This window comes from Perissodus microlepis, chromosome 1 (assembly GCF_051167445.1).
Source record: "Perissodus microlepis isolate ML-2025 ecotype Zambia chromosome 1, ASM5116744v1, whole genome shotgun sequence".
Classification (NCBI taxonomy): Eukaryota; Metazoa; Chordata; class Actinopteri; order Cichliformes; family Cichlidae; genus Perissodus; species Perissodus microlepis.
In genome coordinates this window covers 4,394,934-4,414,572 of record NC_140461.1, presented here as the reverse complement: position 1 = coordinate 4,414,572, position 19,639 = coordinate 4,394,934, and the positions used below count along the sequence as shown (strand labels likewise).

Here is a 19,639-nt window from a genome sequence, read left to right as displayed (position 1 = left end):
AAAATAACATAACATCATGTTATGTTATAATATAACATATACAATATAATATGTATGTGTAATAAAATGTTTAACAACATATTTTTCACAAACAATGCACAAAATTATGTTGTTTAAAAAAGTACCTATGGCGGAAAAAAGAAGACTAACACCTACAACATTTACATCTGAACATATTAACAATTATTTTTTAAATGCAGAGTAAAAAGAAAACAACGATAATATTACAGCTGTAATATTAGCATCAATACAGAAAGCTTACCTAGATCACCAACATAAAGACAGCCGAAGCAAAGCTTACCTTTGCACGTTGACGAGTCCCAGTTAAAATGATTTTATATGAATAGAGTGCAGAACACAGCTGAGGTGACAGCAGGACAAAGGCAAATAAAAAAACCTGGAAATATTTGTAGGAACTTGTTGCCATTTCATGTAAATTATTTTTTAAATAAAAACGTGCTGACAGAGATCGATCTATCTATCTATCTATCTATCTATCTATCTATCTATCTATCTATCTATCTATCTATCTATCTATCTATCTGTTTACACATTCAGCACTAAGTTATCTTTTTAGATGCTAATTTATTCTGAAATTTAAGGCAATTTATCGTCACAGGCCAATTGCAGTATGTCACCGCTATGACCAACAGATGGCAGTAGTGCATCAAAACAACCTTAAAAACAACTTCAGCTGGTTGTTTTTCTTTTTTCTTCTTTTTATACTAAATATTATGAACTTTTTTCATAAACATACAAATGAGTGAACACATCCCACTTTTTATTTTCCATTATGTTTCTTTTCCACTGTGACAACAAAGTTCCTGAGTCTGATGCCAGGCCACAGAGGAGGTTGTGGTGAGAGATGCATGAACCTGGTATTGTTATCATATGAACTAGAATTAAAGCCACCAACTCAAGTCTAATGTAGATTTAGAGGCCATCTATATGTTTGTGTATTTGTGGCACTTCATGTTAGTCTGTTGGCAGCTCTACTGGCTCATCATGCAGGTGTCCATTCTGGCAGGTGGCCCTTACAACAAACAATGAAAAACACTAAAGTGGAATAAACATGATCATACTGAATAAACCAGACTGTTTCTATACATTTACATTTTACATGTACACAGTGTACATTGAGGTCTTACAAGTGCATGTATGGTACGTATATGATGATATATAACCTGTTTTTATTACTGGACTACAGTAAATAGAATAACGGAATTACGCATTACAGTGTTTCTGATAAATTTCTGTAATCTATACAATAGCATAACACAAAATAATACATATCCAAAACACTATTAGTATGTATTGCAGTGCTTATATGAGCTATTGTGTTTTGCGTGATTTCACTTTTCTTGTTGAGATACAAATGCTGCCCGTAAAATATGGATTTTTGTGTGTTTGGTTAGTTGATGTGAACATAGCTCACCTTCAGTCTGTAATGTAAGCAGTATCTAATGGCTGCTCACCTGGAGGAAGATCAAAACCAAAAAAACCAAAAAAAGTTGTGATAACACAAATTTTCTATTTGTAAAATCAGAAAAGAGAACTACAAACCATATTAATGTGGATATTCCCAAGATGTGAAATTCCTATTTGTCAAAACATGTTTACTGAATTGCTGTCGCTTATGTTTTTTTTTTATTTTTCACAAAGCTGGATGAAAATTCTTTAGCACTAGTTAACCTTTCTCCAAACTTCAATAAAGTGCTTAAGTCTAACGGAGTAAGTTTTTTCAAATACTGTGTTTATTTAAAAAATTTGAAGTACTTGTGCTTTATTTTAGATTATGAATGATGAAACTCTCCTGAGTGGAAATGCTCCAATTTAAATTCACAAACAACAACAACAACAACAATAATGTTGTCACAGTTATATAGTTTATCTCAGTGTGTTGATTACATTACTTTTTCTTTTTAATTTATGTGTGTATAAACTGATGTATAAGGTCAAAGAAATCATGCAAAGCCCCTAATTACCACTAATGCCCATGATGAGTGTATGTACTTATGACCACAACTGTAAATACTCAACACACACATGCAACACAGTTTACAATAAAAAGTGTTTGGAAGAGTCGACTTTGAATGTACTATATGCTGATTTGTATGTGCTGACATTCAAGTTCTGAAGAAATAATTCTTTACAAACACTGTGCAAACGGATTGAAAACATCACCTCTTCCCATGTAAAGACCTCTAGCTAAAAGTTCACTGAACTGTTTTGCTGCACTATCCTGCAATATCAAGCACTGCATAAATGACATATTCTTAAAACATCAAGACCCCATTAACCCTTATGTTTGGATTTGGAAGCAGTTAAAGGGTTTTATTGTTAAACTGGAGACATTCAGCAGGGAGGTGTTTCCTCTTGTCTTAGATTAGATCCACTGATAGGGACATCTCTGTCTAAGCAACCTCTCTGACTGATGACAGGTTCTTTCATCTCACCCTAATCCATGCTGACTGCCTATCAGCCACCTTCTTAGTTTCTAAACAAAACAAAGTTTGTTCTTTTTTTGTTAACTTATAACAATAGCAGAAATTCTGTGGAACAATAGTTAAGGAATGTTACTCAAGGGAACTTACAATATCAGTGATGTCACATTGATTGATGACTGAGTTTATAGAAGTTTATAGTCACCTTATACATCGCATATCTTATAATTAGTAGTGTGTGTGTGTGTGTGTGTGTGTGTGTGTATGTAATGTAGTCGATTATCTCGTTTTGGTGGAAAACCACATCAGTCCGACTAATAAGAGCGTCAATTTTGGATCAGATAAGCTAATACCGGAAGTGCGTTATCTTCAAAATAATTTTTTAAAAATCGTGTATAGCTATCATTAATAGAAGATAGTGGAGTTAGGCTACACTTTCGTTGATGCCTATATCAAATGTTTATCAAGTTTATCAAATAAGTGCAGCTTAAAAAAAGTATTTCCTTACCCAGCAGCAGATAGTTTTCACTCTTTCTCTAAATGCCATCAGACTGCCTAAAACTGAATTCCGAATTTTTACGGACCCAAGTTCTCATGTTAATTAATGTGTGCTATTTGTGCTCCTTTTGGATAAGCCAAAACATGATTTAATCACTTTCCTTCTTAATATTCTTTTTGGTGGTGAGATGAAATATTATTGTGAAAATAAATGAGAAAAATTGGAGAATTTAAGTTTTGCATCCTCTTTGACTCCTCCCCACAATCAAGCCCGACTATGTGTTTATTTTGAAAGGCACTGCAGGAAAACGCCGTTAGCGTGATCCAGGTGCAGTAACAGCAGGATCTGAGGACCATTGTCCGTCCCGGTCCCGGAGGGTGACAACACGGGACCTGTTTCAGGACAGGACTGAACGCAACTAACAAAGTACCGGGCTCCCGAGAACATTTCCTCCGAGAACAGGGAAAACTGGATATTTAAAGGGCAAAGAAACCGTCTAATTTGTGTTTTTAAAGGACAGGTCCCGATCTGAAACATTCATATTCGACTGTTTATTTCTTGCAGCTGCTGCTGAAGGAATCGGTCAAGTGTGCTGAACTTTGGACTTTGCAACTTTGCTGCTCTGGTTAAATTCAGCTGCACTATTTTGGGCATTATTATCACGAGACGCGGTTATTAGCTCACCGGATCTGGACATGATCGCAGTAAAATTAATGTCAAGCTTTCCCGTGGTAAACACAGTTTCCTGATAATGGTCATTGCTGGTTCTTTTTTTGAAGTGCACGTTGGAGGTTACTAATTAAGGAGCGATTTTGATTCAAATTAAATGAGGCGTGCGCTCTCCTGGGCAACTCCCGCTTCTGATAAGAGCTCAGTCCGCGAAGGAAGGTGACACTCGCTGCCAGCGGAGTAAAAAAAAAACGAGCTGTGTGCACTCACGGGAACATTTTGCTTACTTTTATGTAGAAATTGTAACTGTATCAGGGATGGAGCTCTTCGGCAGTTCGCAGATGCGCTCTTGAAGATTGCTGCAGACTGTAGGGACTAGTTTACTAAAGTTTGGGTTCTTTTTACGGCACAAACCAGCGAGTAAAACACGACTGAGAGATCTTATTTAACCCTTGGGATCGAACTACAACGAAGGAGCTCCCCTCGAGCCCGCACCATGGCCACTAGCTCGCGGGACAGCTGCTTCTGGTTGCTCTGGAGACGCACCCTCCTCGCGCTTTGGCTGTGTGCTGTAGGAGCGCGTGCAGCGGAAGAGAGCGCGTTTAACACAGAGGTAAGACGGCACAGAAGATGTGAGAGGCTTCGGGCGCCTTTAGGCATCGCAAATGATCGAAATGCTTTATTTTAAGCAGTCAACACAAAGCAGGGATTCTCCACTGTTTTGCCATAAAGAATTCTGTTTGACTTGGGTGTATATTTCTATAATATCACGTTAATTAAATTAACCATAGTTGTGCTGGTTAAACTGTTAAACGGCGTACTGACTTGATAGTTATTCTTGGAAGCGCAATATGTCCATGCCTATCAAAAATAAGGCAGAGCACACGATCCGTTTACCTCCTGTTACACGATGATGTTGGTTTTGTATGAGTATTTCGAGGGAACACCTTAAGTGGAACATTTGACGGTCCCTCCCCAGCAAATGTGCATCAGACACTTAATTTTGCTTTTCACCTCTTTTTAATACACGTATTTCTGCATTTTTCACAGTTTGAAAACTCTAGCACATCCGGCGATAATGTAATACTGGAGTGATATATTGGAACACAATTTTGTTTCGCTTTCAAACAAAAATATATCGTTTATTTCTTTCATTTAATCTTAGTGTTTCCCCGCTGAGTTAACACAGATTTAGGCAGGGTTTCCTTTTGTGCTCTTTTTTCTGTTTGCTTGGGTGCAGATGTGAGCGTCAAGAGTGCAACAAGCCACTATTATGTCTGTTATCAGGTTTGGGAAAGTCACCTGCTTACATGCGCGTGTGTCACCTGTTAATTACAGGTTAATTACACACACTTTAGACTTTTGATAGCACATAAATGTTTCTGTACACATTTAAAACTTTTCCCTCCATTAAACACACATCACATATATCTGCATATATCTGTGTGTGAAGGCTGGTTGGCAACAACAACAACACTTGGCAATAATAGTTCTATGTTGTAATTAAAACTTTCTCACAAATAATGTTTTTAGACATTTTGTGAAAAAAAATGTCCTAGTATTGGCAGCTGATGGCTCAGAAATTATGCATCTTTTAGTAAATGTATATATTGTAGTTTTTCAGTTTTTGTCCTCCTTTAATGAGCGCTATGCCTGAATGTAGGAATGCTGCCTATGGGCTCAAAATGTGGTCATAAATATTTTGTACTTGTAAATCGGTTTTGTACTTGTAAAAAAGATTTGTATGTGTAAAAAAAATTTGTGTGTGTAAAAAAGATTTGTATGTGTAAAAAAGATTTGTGCGTGCGTAAAAAAGATTTGTATGTGTAAAAAAGATTTGTGCGTGTGTAAAAAAGATTTGTGCATGTGTAAAAAAGATTTGTGTGTGGACTTGGCCCAAAAAAACCCCTGCAAGTTACAAGTACGAATTTTGACCCTATTTTTCTTCCTTTCATCTGATTGGTCAATGTCATGTCAATCACAAATGTAACAATCCAATCAGAGAACAGATGGGTTTGGCTGTCGAAGGGGCGCTTTTTTTGAACTGCAGGTCTTTGAAGGGAATAAATGCCCTTTTACATGCCAACCCAGCGTTTTCCTTCATCACCACGAAGGAAAACAGTCTGTGGTCGTCTGAGTTTGGTGATTTTTGTGTCACAGGACTACGTGTTTAATACAGGGACTTCCACAGCCTTTTCAACAGCGCTGCAGACCGCGGGGTGGGGGCGGGCAGTGTTTTGGAAATGACAGTCTTCATTACAAAGCTTTCTTCGTTATGAATTAGCATACATGTTTTTATTGAACATTTGAAGAACTAGCAAAAAAAACCCCAGAAACTCTTGTAGAGGACATAAAGTCAGAGATAAAAACGACAAGGAGCAGGTGCATCTAGTACAGGTAGAGCTGCTGCAAAAACCCTCAGAGCCCAGCAGCCAGCAACAAATTCTGGATCCTTTGCTTTTAGTTAGCAATTAGCATTAGCAGCACATCCTGCCTCCGATGTGAAAGGACTTTTATGCTGCGCGCTGTGACTCACAGCAATGGTCCCGGGTCAGCCCTAACTTTGTGTTAAACTAATCCTAAAGTAATAATGGTATTTCTAACCACTGATATACCACAACTTTATCCTTTCAACAGCTGCTGAAAGTAAGGGGACCTAACTGCTATCGGATATTTATATAGAGATTACCCTTCAAGGACCTGCAGTTCAAAAAAGTGCCCCTCCGACAGCCAAACCCATCTGTTCTCTGATTGGATTGTTTAATTTGTGATTGACATGACATTGACCAATCAGCTTAAAGGAAGAAAAATAGGGTCAAAATTCGTACTTGTAACTTGCAGGGTTTTTTTTTGGCTAAGTCCACACACAAATCTTTTTTACACATGCACAAATCTTTTTTACACATACAAATCTTTTTTACGCACGCACAAATCTTTTTTACACATACAAGTCTTTTTTATGCACGCACAAACTTTTTTTACACATACAAATCTTTTTTACGCACGCACAAATTTTTTTTACACATACAAATCTTTTTTACAAGTACAAAACCAATTTACAAGTACAAAATATTTATGACCACATTTTGAGCCCATATGCTGCCAGTTAACTTAAGTAAATGGTTAATCTTAAGTACACACATGCAAAGATGCTTTGTGACTAATCATTACCTGAAGAGCCAAAGTTTCATAAACTGTTTTGGAAGCCAGCTCATTTCTCAAATATCCACTGGCTATTTCTTTTTTTGTAGGTTTCGCTTCCTTGTAACCAGTGAAACCAGTGGTACATATTTATTCCATGTGTACTTAGGTGTGTCAGTAAATGCCAGAGTATCAAGTTGGAACTTGAACCAGTGCTTCTTGTACCCTTACTTCACCAGTCCAGCAGTTCATCCATCACACTTGTTTGTTTTGAGAGACAAAAACAGATAAGAGTTGACAAAAAGTTAACCAGTGCTGGAGTTTCTGTTGTGTGTAGATTGACAAAGAGAAAGAGACAGACTGACAGACACTGAGACCTCCCAATCATTAGAGGTGAGCTTGCATTACCAAACTCACTGATCTTGGTGTGGGGGTGTTGCTGTCTGGTTGTCGGTCAGTTTACAACATTTCCTGATTAGCTGTTAACATAGTTGTGGTGAATGTGTGTTTGTCTGTGTGTGTGCAGGTGTGTGCTTATGCACAAAGGCAGACAAAGAGTTTCCACATTGTGTGGACTGATGAGAAATTCCTAGCCGCTTGTTGCTAAATGTGCATGTGTGTTTGTAACAATTGAACCCATGTTGTCAGTTTAACCTTAGGAGTGCTCCATACATGCAGAGGTTGGTGCATCCTGGGAACTGTGCTTTTCTAATTTGTTGAGGCACATACGGTTTGAGTATCTGGAGAAATCCTTGACCGCTTCCAACTTAGTATATTTTAAAAAAGAAAAAAAAAACATGGCTCAGAAAAACTTAATATGTATGAAAATCAGGACAGAGTTACCCTCCAAGCATTTCTAGGGTAACCATTAAAATATATATACATATATATATATATATATATATATATATATATATATATATATATATATATATATATATATTATACAGCTTTCTTGGGCATGATAAAATAACTCAAATAACTGCACTTTTGAAGTTGATAAGTTTTAGTGTAATATGTAGACAATTAGAATTATATGAATAATAATAAATTATTGAGAAATCTGCCATTTGATGTAATAACAGCTAATATGGTAAACAGAAATTGTATGTTTGTGGAGTGCAGCACTTACTGAAGAATGACACTATATTTATATATACATATACACTTAGTGATTTCAAAATAATGGAGCAATAATTAGCTGCGTCATCAGTGAGCTTCTCTTCATCTGTGCCAGATGGTGACAATCCTTGTTCTGCTCAGTAAGCTTGCAGCAGTGGCTCTAGTTATCCACCTGCTGCAGGTTAGCGTGGTTGTAGTGTCCCTGTATAGGGAGATGTTTGAAAGGTGGAGCTTTCTGGTCTGAAACCCAACTTGTATTCTTTGTAGTGGCCAACAGGGCCTCAGTAAACGTTTTCATAATGAGGCGATGATCTCAGTTGGCAGTTGTGAATAATAGTGAAAACAACAGGAAGTTAATGTGTACATTTTGGCGCCTGTTAGCACCAGAAAGAAAGATTATGCCATGTTCCTTGGTTCCAACGACAGATCCTCCATGAACTTGTGACCTCTGGTTTCTAAAATCTAAGCTGATGATGATTCATAAAGCTAGGTTGAGGTTTCACAATGCACATTTATTATCCAGTAAGTGATGGTGACTAGATCCATCTTTTATGTACAGTCTGTGAGCCCAACTGAGCTTCAGAGCAGAACAAAGAATATTGTCACCTGCTGCCCACAACAGTGAAACTGGAGTTTCTCCAACAGAGTCGCTCTTGATAGGCAAAGAAATGTCACTGATGATCACCACAAATGTGACCTGGTGGGTCTGCTGTCAAGAACTTGGAGATTACCCATTACTTACGTGATCATGCAGTTCTCTCAAATGCCTAAAAAACATTTTCCACCCTTTACTTGGCTTTGCCCGCCCAAGTAAAGTCAGTATGCAGAAAACATGGTGACAATTCTTGTGCTATGCCATAAGCGCTATGATTCATTTTGCAAATATACAAATGCTGCCTTAAAATAAATTATAATAGGCACCTTTAGCATCCATCTTTCCACTTGACCAGCTAGGATAATCTTAGTGTTTCGCAGCAACACAAAAACTGATCGCTTAGTCTGAAAATCAGAAATTGTTCAGTAAATCTTGCAGGGTGGAGACTGTCAGATTACAGTATGTTATTTTACAACCTTAGAAGAAGAGCTGTTGTTTGTTGATGACTCACCTAATTTTTCACACAATTTAATGGGAGGCAAGAACTTGCTTTAGTGAAGGCTCTGATAGACACACTGAATAAATGAAGTCTAAGAACATTCGCCATCGCTCACTATAGATTTATGTTTTGGTATTTTCAATGTGTGAGTGCAAAATATGCTTGAATTTCAGTAGTAATAACAGAAGAAAGAAGAAATGAGTGTATATTGTACAACGTAATCAACATACAAAATTAAATAATATATATTTTGGTTTGTTTTAAAGAAGCCAATCTGTGTTGTATTGTGTTAAAATTAAATTAAATACCTGTTTTGAAATCTATACACATATTGAAGTACTCTATCTGGAAGTCTGATCCTCTCTTCAGGCTGTGTTTTTAGAATGTGGCCTCAACTCCTACTCTGTCTGGACAAAAAGGATGAAGTGGGAGGTTAAAAGAAAAGAGGAAAAAGAGAGGGATTATTAGTGTGTGTGACAAGAATCTGAGATATTTTGATTAGCAGAAGGGAAACACAGAGAGGAATTGGATAGATTTGTTTATGAAAGAGGGAAGGAGGGACAAAGATGGAGGGAGTTGACGGGGAAGGTAGCGCTCTGTCTCAGCTGTGCGGCATGTGATGGCTGAATGTGACAGCTGTTCTCTAACTGGGACACACACACACACACACTGTGCAAATGCATGCTGGGCCTGGGACTCCAGGGCATGTCAGGAAATACAATGGACCCTCTTGTCTGAGGAGAGGGAACTGTGAGAGAAAAGTTTTGAATAAGAGGGAGAGAGAGCGGATGAGGGAGTGCAGACATGGACATGATAAGAAAAGCTTGGTTTATAGAGAGAATGCAAAATGTGTTCAGCAACAATTTGTAGCTGAAACAGTGAGAGTGGTAAGAGGAGGGGGTAATAGGTGACTTATTGCAGCACACAAGTAGACTGCTATTCTCTTTGCAGCCATCCAATCTGCAAACTTCCATCTCTTCAGGTTCTGCACACTGTCCCTCCACTTCCTTGTGATCGACTATCATATTCACACATATATACTACAGTGACGGTTGGGGACATGATGGAAGGGGAATGATATTTCTTATTGTGCATTAGAGACATTGTGCTCTTTGTGTTTACAAGTATTTGAATATGATAAACGCTGCGACAGCCGTTAATTCTGTGCTATTTTCCACAAGAAGTGTCAAAAATAGTGACGCAACTGTGGACTACTGTAGGCTAAAATAATCAGGGTTTACCTATCATGTGTTTCAATGGTGAGAGAAACCAGTGCAAACTTGTAGATAGTTTGTACGTTCCTGTTTTTGAACTTCATTACTCTGAGGTAAAAATGCTAAACATCAGATCATTGCATGATTGACTCCACTGTGGATTACTCTAAACTTTTTATTGCTGTTATTATTTGTCATGTGAACAGCAGGTAATGCTGCTCAGCACTGGACACTCCTTTGAACTGCAGCGCAAGCTTGTCAGTTTTTTATGTTTCAAACCACAAGTGTTTAGATCAGCTCACAAAAAGAGAGAAACAGAGAAGTCTAAATGAAATGCAAGTCTTAAGAGTTGACTGCTGAAGCCACACCGACGCCACAACAGCTTCTGTCCGACCTCAGCTTTGCTATTGTGTGAGATATGTCTTGGGCTGAATCTAGCCCATAACACTTCTAGCAGCATGAAATATTTTAAAAATTACAATTACATGTCTGGATGTAAAATCAGAGTGTGGTTCATACCTTGATTTTTGATAGAGAATTTCAGTTTGTATTTTTGATCTGAATGGAAGAACGCTGATAACAAGACAAGAAATTCTTAATTATTAAAGCATAGGTGAGAATGAATTAGTTCATATTAACTAGCTAGTTATTGAGCATTGAGCCAACGGTAGTTTGTTTAAGGTCATTACAGGCAGCTGTGATAAGACTAATGTTATGGTTAGATTTACATCATTTTTCTTTTTAAATCACATAACTTATTTCCATTATGTGTTAAATGAACCCCCACTGATAGACTGCACTGCTGTAACAGGGTTTGGAGAAGTGTCTGAATAAACTAAGCAACCAGTGTTAAGTGCATCTCAACATCATTTGGTAAAATTGACTTGTTAAAATAAACCGACAGATGACAAAGGAAAGCCTGCATGACTTTCTTGCATTTCTGATCCCTCCAAATTAAACAAATACAAATCTCTTCTGTTTCCTCCTCCTCTGTCGGTCTCACTTTCTCTCTCACTTCTCATTTACTTATCCATCCTCTTGGTAGGACGTCAGAAGGTAAAAGATGGCAGCAGACCAAGCCTCGGAATAAAAGCTGTTAGTATCTTGGCTGACATTGTGGTGGACACACACAAATGCTCTCTCACTTACACACACACACACATTGCCAGGTTTTACAACTCCCTGTATATTGCTGGGTCTGGTTTTGGCAGGTAAGCTCAAGGACTCTTTGAAAGACCATTTAATAGACGAGGCCCAACGTGCACACACACACATACACACACGAGGCCTCTCCTATTCCTTACGTTGTTTTGTATTCAGCTCAGCTGACGAGGGAAAGTGAGCAGCCAGGCAGAAGTACTTTACTACTTTAGACGATGGAGGTGAGGGTTCATAAGCCCCCATACGTCTTCCTAATAGCACTGAAACTCTGCCCTTGTACCTGACAACAGCCTGTTGTAAATATACATAGATTTAAAAGCAATGGGACAGAGAAAACACATGTAGAGACAACAGCAGATGCCTTCCACAAAAACACTGAACATAAAGGCATGAAGGCAATTACTGTTTTTATCAGGTATTATTACAGCAACCATGTGGAGATGCTGATCACAGAGGAGAAAAGCAAGTGGCTGACATGACAAAAGATTCTTTAGAAGGCAGACTTTTCTTTGCATTGCAGAGTTTCTATCAGTGTATTGTGCACTCAGTGGGCAGCCTCAGTTAAATCTGGCTGGGCTTAGGCAGCATAGATATGGTAAACTGTTCTGTGATATACAGTGCTGTTAAAAAAATATCTGCCCCTTCCTGGTTTCTTAATTTTTTGCATATTTATCGCAGTTAAATGTCACAAGCAAAAAACGAAGAAATCAGGAAAGCAGCAAATACTTTTTCACAGCACTGTATGTGATGTTACCTGTGACTCAGTCTTCTGCATAGAGGGAAATAAACTCAGGGTCTTTCTCGGCTCACCCACTCTGTGTGTGTGTGTGTGTGTGCGCGTGTGTGTGTGTGTGTGTGTGTGCATGCTTTTATTGGAATTCAGATAGAAATTGATATTTCTCTCCACTGCTCCTTCCTCTGTGTCTGCTCTGGTCAATTGTCCATTGGTTGCTCTATTACAGTGTTGCAGACTGCTTGGTTTGCTTTGATGGACAGTAGGAAATGTGAAGAGCATTTGCTGAGATGAAGTGAAAATCAGTAATTCTTTTTACAGATTCTCTGTCATTTGGGTGATGTGTTTTTGACATTTAACATTTAAAAATTGAGAAGTGAAACGTGCAGCCTGGTGTGCATTCTCTAATGGCAACATTTTCTCAGATCTTTGAGTAACTGCAGCTGTAGAAAGTATAAGAGGGGTGTCTGTTTTTGTTAAATAGTAAAAACATACATGCTAAAGTTATTTGAAAGGAAAAGAGCGCCTTTTCAACAACAACACCTGTTTTCTTTGCCATGACTTTGTAAGAGAGAGAGAGTCCTTAGATAAGTCTTTCAGGAAATGTAAGTTAGTTTGTACGTGTGTGTTTGCAACTTCCTTATCTTAAGTCAGAGGTGGGTCAGGGTCACATCCAGTTGACCTCTACACTTCTTCCTGCTCCAAAACACGAACGCACACATATGCACACTTAATCACAGTGCTAACAAATGACTCTACTGCCAGAAAAGCTTTTGTTCTGAGGTTTTCTTACCAATGCAAACAAAAAACAATGTTATTAGAGTGTAAATGGCAAGTATTAGATCACATAACCTTTGGTTAAAACCTGTAAGGTGGTGAATGAAGAAGCTCCTGCATGGGCCAAAGTGCTTCACTGGCTTAGAGCTGAAATGCTTTGGTTTTTCATGCTTAAACTTCAGCTGGTGATTGAATAGACCGCAGTGTAAATACAAAGCTCTCAGGTGCTGTATAATGATCTGTTTGCCTCACTGTACTTTACCTTTGTGTTACTTGTGTTTTCACTGGGAACTTTTTCATTTGACAGACCCAGACCAAGCACAGAAATACTGGTGCTTGTGAGGTTTTGGGGAAACTAACTGTGTTTTACTAAAAGATAATCTTTTTTTTTGGAAGATGAGTTTTCTAAATGATCTGCAGCTGTATAACGTTGGTGAAGCACCTAATACATTTTTGTTTTTTTAACAAAACAAACCTGTTGGCTTCAGGTAAATAGAAAGAAGGTGCTGATTCAACAAACACCATAAGTTAAAGGGTGACAGGAGTCATTCACTACCTTAATTGAGCTCATGAAATGCCATGAGAACCTGGAGTGAATAATCAGTCAGGCGTTATGTTCCCTTTATGGTAGTTCATCGCATCTAATCATAGAAGAACACAAGCAGGCAAAGTATTTCTTGTTTTGTCCACTGTGAAGTAGTAGCATTTGCCCTTATGGCTTGTTTATTACCATCCATCCACTAATCCATCATTCGGTTTTCTTCCACTTATCCAGCTCAAGCTGCAGGGGGAGGGGTAACAAGCCTATCATGGTTATAAGATGAGTGTGAGACAAAAAGAAAAAAACACTGAAAAGGACGAGTCAGTTTATGCCTCTGTAGGAGTGGTCAAGTAAATAAAGGCCTTTATCAGGTAGCATTTTGCATTGTGAAAGATGGGTGTGATCTTGAGAGCTGAGAACAGAGACGTAGCTATAGCACATGCGTTACCAAACATGCACACACACACACACACACGGTAACAAATCCCTGAACTACCACTGGGAATGTGACTATGTGTATGAGTGTCAGTATCACAGACTACCCCAATATGGAGGGGTTTTTCTGTGTGTGCGTGTGTGTGCATGTTTGCATGTGTGAGTGTGTGCACGTGTGTGCATGTTTGTATGTGTGAGTGTGTGTGCACAAACGCCTGTGATATTGGGTTTCTACATAACAGGTGGAATAGTCTTTGCGTCATCTATGATTGAGACAAGTATCATGTTTTCTCCCTCAAGTCTGTCATTAACCCCCACCCTCCACACTACTGGGCTCATGCTCCACTAATACATCACATGCTGAAGGCCCCACTAAGTTTTCTTCAGTTTGTATACCAAGCATTAAATACAGCACAACTCACAGCAGAATACGTTTTGAAAGAGCAATTTACTTTTTTAAGAGGCAGGGTTTACACAGTAAAAGTTATTAGATCAGGCGGCTGCAACAGCTGGAGAGAAGAGGGAAACAGACACACAGGGGAGTGTATTACCAACTTCCAGCATGGCCTACACAAGCACACTCAGTCACATTTAACCCTGTTTACATACAGTGATGAATGTGTTTAACCTACTTTGAATAGTTGACATAAGTGGACAGTTATCATGTGAACAGGTAAAACAGTACGAGGTATAACAAATGCCTTTGAGACATTTTTATGCACAGAAACAGGAAAAGTAAGCTAAGAAAATATATTAACACACTTAACCAAAAATATGGTGGGTCAGCTCAGGCTTGGTGGGAAACCAGGATTGTACACTTGAAGAAATAATAAATATGAGCAGCTTTCCCACAAAGATCAAGGCAAGTCTCTGTCATGTCAACATGTTACAGAAGCCATGTAGAAGTCAAACGTTATGGTTTTTAGCTCTTCAGTGCTTTAACTGCTAATATGCTTATAAAACAGCTGTTGCTGTGTTCTTCTTAAAAGTCTATTGTTCCACAGGCTCGCCTGTGTAGACTAAGCTGTTAAAATGAAAAGTATGCTATTTTTATATTTGGTCTTTTGATAATATTTAGTTTTTTCTAATGAGCTTAAATTCAAATAAACATGCTCCAGATGATACAGTTTTTGTAATGTTGATTATAGGCATGGCTGAGGATGTACGGTTACCTGCCCCAGGCTAGCAGACAGATGTCGACCATGCGATCAGCTCAGATCCTGTCCGATGCTATCAGTGACATGCAGCGATTCTACGGTTTGGAGGTCACTGGACAGATCGACGCTCAAACTCTAAGGTCAGCATGACTTAACTGTAGTGTTTTAGTACAGTATATCCATTAATGAGGCCCAAATAAACTGGCAGTACACACGAGTCCTAAATTTTAACTAAACAATCCATTTTAATCCTTTATTCATTGATTTGTCCCAGAATGCTGGTAAAAAAATCCTCTGTGGTGTGAAAGAATAGACAGCTGCTTGAGACAAACTGCTCACAAAAATATAGCAGGACAAGAAGGTTTAATGTAATGCTCCCCTTCATCTCTTCTCTTGGTTGCTTCATCCTCTCAACATAAACACACACACACACACACACCACTTCTTTCATCTCCTACAGTGCTATGAAGAGACCCCGCTGCGGTGTGCCTGACAAGTTTGGAGGCCAGATCAAAACCAACGTTCGGCGGAAACGTTATGCCCTCACTGGACATAAATGGAACAAAAAGCACCTCACTTACAGGTAACAACAAAGATGAGCCGATCTGCCGCAAATGTACAGTACAGAGAGGAAGTGAATGTAATCTCTGTCTGTTTGAGGCTTGAGTAAAGTCGGCTTTTATATGTTGCTTTTTTATGTTTTTTATATTAAGTATACATTTGCCGCAATGTGCTAGAACTTAAACTTGCCTCGTCTGAAGATGTTTGCTCTCATCTTCTTCAAACTTTCCAGACACTGACAATTTCTAACAGCATATAAATGAAAAACATTAATGCTTAATACATTTTACTTCAAACTTATATTGGCCACTCTCCTTTTTCTATTTCTCTCTTTTTCCCCATAGTATTCAGAACTACACTCCAAAAATTGGAGAGTATAACTCGTTTGAGGCCATCAGGCGGGCCTTTAAAGTCTGGGAGAGGGTCACCCCACTGAGCTTTGACGAAATCCCCTACCAGGACATCAAATATGGACGCCGTAAGGAGCCCGACATCATGATCTTCTTCGCTTCAGGTTTTCATGGAGACAGCTCTCCTTTTGATGGGGAGGGGGGCTTTCTGGCTCATGCCTACTTCCCTGGACCTGGAATGGGTGGAGACACGCATTTTGACTCTGATGAACCATGGACCATAGGGAACCATAATGTACAAGGTAAAAGATTCCTTTCAATCTGTTACATTATGGATTTTATTATTTTTTAGACTTTAAAAATCATCTTGGCTGATAATATAGGAGAACGTTTTATTGCCAAGAGACAGATTGTTGTTTTGTGGCTTTTGTCTTAAGGGTTTGGATATCAACAGTGTGTTATTTGGTTAAATTCTTTGTAGAAGTGGATGATTGAGGCGTTTTTGTGGGGGCCCAGCTGATGAGCAGTTTTCAGCACTGGTCGTGTCATGTTGTGCCGGTTGTAATGGATCTATATAACAGCTGTCCCCGTGGATTTCCCCCACAGCTAACTGGAGTTGGCAAGGCTCAGCCACTTACATCATCTCTCATTTGTCAGGCTCAGCTGCTCCACTTACCTTTAAAAGTGGACTCCCTGTGACATCTCTCAGTCTTTATCCCAATGTACCCCCTTATAAATTTGAAATATACCCCAAGTGATAATGTTAACATCTTTGTCCTGACTAGAGCCATAGCCATGACTCTCCCCTAAAAACAAAAATCCTTAAAATTCTAAAATAAATGCTCAAAATGTCTTAAAAACGCATTTACTATTAAAAGGTCTTAAAAAATCAAAACTGTTCATAATTTAACTTGGATCATAAATGTTTTTAGTCATGTAGCCACATTGGTAAACCCATCTGGACAATGTTCTTACACTGAGTCAAAAACTCATAATTGTTAAATTTGAGCCAGTACTAGTATGCTTACTTGGAAGGGGTATATTGTCTTTTGTTTAAAATCCCATACAAAAAAGGTTGAGTTCTAACTTCCTCATACCTGAAAAGACCCTGAGGTGACCTGCCAAACTTTAAGATAAATTATTACTCACCCTAAAAAGCTACAAAGTATATTTACCCATTCTGTCTTAGTTATTTGTATACTGAATGATCACAACAGATGCAGAACAGATCAGGATGGTGCTGCCCATTTTTATGTGATTTTGAAAACAATACTGTATCAAGAAGTTATCCCATTAGAGGATTCACTAAGGACAGACTTAAACAGGCGTTATGTCCGGAGGAAAAACGATTCTATAAGTCACCATAATGTAATAATTCTGGGTTGATGAGAGAAGAAGCTTCATTTCTAACTTGGTCTGGGTGTAGATGCTGCTTCTAACAGTTATTGGCTTTATAAAGACAAATTATTAGACGGATCATATTGAAGTAAGTCAAATATTTTATGCTCATATTTATGCCCTCAGGCATCCTTTGGTAGGATGAGCCCATGTTGACCAGTTAAAAACCTTAACAACAGTGACAAGCACTAAGCTAGTTACATGCAGAAGTGAAGAATGACAAAAATGCTGTTGCTGCTTAAATGGGGACTTTGCTTTTCAACAAAAGCCTTTTTCGGCCTGTCTGTTATCTGCATATCCAGCTGACACACACAGCTAAGTATTGTGTGTGTGTGCATGTACAAGCCTGTATCTGTGTGATCAGTTGTGTGTGGGACGTGTTGCAGGATCACAGGGATGGATGGAATGCCACCATAAGTGGGAGTGTGTTCCACTTGGGAGATGTGGAGACTGGTCCTTTTGCTGCACCATGCTACTTACACCGCTTGAAAGCAAAGTGCCGCTAAATTTCATTGTGGTCTTCACTTTAGTTGCCGTGTCTAAGTAGTCAGTCTTGTCAAAAATGTAGCCTTTTATGTGACATGCAAGTTTTTCTTTGTTATTTTCTTTCAGAGGACGGAGGTCATGCAGATTGGTCTAGTACAGGGGTGGTGGAATTTCAGGCCTCAAGGGCCAGTGTCCTGCAGGTTTTAGATGTGTCCTTGATCCAGCATAGCTGATTTAAAGGGTAAATTACCTCCTCAACATGTCTAAAAGATCTCCAGAGGCCTGGCAATGAACTGATCATTTGATTCAGGTGTGTTGACCCAGGGTGAGATCTAAAACTCACAAGACACCAGCCCTTGAGGCCTGGAGTTCCCCACCCCTGGTCTAGTAAGTGCCTGATGGAGTGACAGTTGAAAGTCACAAGTATTTATTTTTAACAGCAAAAATTTTCTTTCTCAGTTTTTTAAACCTTTAAATATCATATATGTAGTCTACCCATTTTCTTCCACTTTCAATTGAAGTTCATGTTGGATGGTTAGCAGTCAAAATTGTTAGATACAGGTATGGATAAATACATTAACTATAATGGATAAATAATAACAGGTTAAAATTAGAAATACAATTACAAATACAGATCTCTAACAATTGAATGGATACCTGTATGGATAAACCAATTGAATTTTTTGCATAAGAAAATAATTGAGGCATAATAGTTTCAACTTTCAAAAAAATGGTCAAAAAATATGTGGATTAGCTGTTAGTAGTAACTAAAGTCAATGGACTGAAAAAAGGCTGAAATAATAAATCAGTTCGTCTGGTCCCATTTTAGGACGAGTTAAAAAATGAACACAATGAAACAAAGAAATGATGTTGATGAAGACTTTTAGTCAACATAACAGGGGTTATTTGTCTAATGTGCAGAAAGAAGATTATTCTTAGAGCAGCAGATGTGCTGAAAGAAAAAACAAGACTTGAAGAGTGACGTTAAAGCCTTAGTCAGCATATGCTTCGCTGAAGGGTCCTCAGAACAAAATGAGCTCTCACCTCTGACCTCTTTTTGAGTTGCATCAGACAAACACAGCTTAGCAATCAATGGGCATAAAAAATTAAAGACAGCAGCTGACGATAAAAGCACAAATGCATTTGATCCACTCATCATGGTGTTTTCTTTCCCTTTCCTTGACCTCAGCTTCAGAAAGAGCTCTTCTACTAGGCTAAAGAGTTTTGGTGTGAACCTTGTGACGCACAGTGTGATTAATCAGGCTTTCTGGCAGGGAAAACAAAAACAGCTTTTACACATTATCCACAAAACTCAAACACCTTTCGCTCAGATAAAATGTGGTAAGCTGGTAACGGTAAAAGGTCAGAAGCTTTTGTGGTCAGATGAGACTGATGATGATGAGTAAGTTTCTGGCAAAAGGCAGAGCAAACTTGGGTAGTGGATTTTGGTTGTCTAGCTGGTGCTTTAGTCTGCCCTTTTTTACACTGATAGTCTCCCTGTGGTGGATGAATGAGGTGTGAGGCATGATAAACAAGGGAACAAAGCTTTAGGGAGTTGAAATAGGTCAAATGTATGTGTGTGAATTAGCAGTAGAGGCACCGGCTGAACCTAACCAGGCTAAAGCGTTTGAAGTGCAATCTTGCTTTTCTCTGTCAAACTGGTAGTCACAGTTACCTCACAAAGGGCTCTTTATCTCTCTTCATTCATCCTGAGCTATCTCTACCACTCTGTCTTACCCTCTTCTATTTTCTCCCCTCGAGTGTTAGCTGGTGCTTAGCATGCCATGAGGACATTCATGTGACTCTGGAATTACAAGATGAACTGTGTGTATCCTGTGTGTGTTTCAAAGAGGAAAT

The 19,639-nt window shown here is 38.6% G+C and overlaps 1 protein-coding gene across 1 annotated transcript in view; it reads left to right on the top strand.

Moving 5' to 3' along the window:
* Window positions 1-3,251: 3,251 nt before the first annotated feature.
* mmp15b (matrix metallopeptidase 15b) overlaps window positions 3,252-19,639 on the top strand; it is a 31,640-nt gene continuing 15,252 nt past the window's right edge. The window contains exons 1-4 of the mRNA XM_084927345.1: window positions 3,252-4,225; window positions 14,979-15,127; window positions 15,448-15,570; window positions 15,893-16,200. Coding sequence (XP_084783471.1) covers window positions 4,109-4,225; window positions 14,979-15,127; window positions 15,448-15,570; window positions 15,893-16,200 — 697 coding nt within the window. The 5' untranslated portion in view covers window positions 3,252-4,108. The remainder of the gene's footprint in view (window positions 4,226-14,978; window positions 15,128-15,447; window positions 15,571-15,892; window positions 16,201-19,639) is intronic.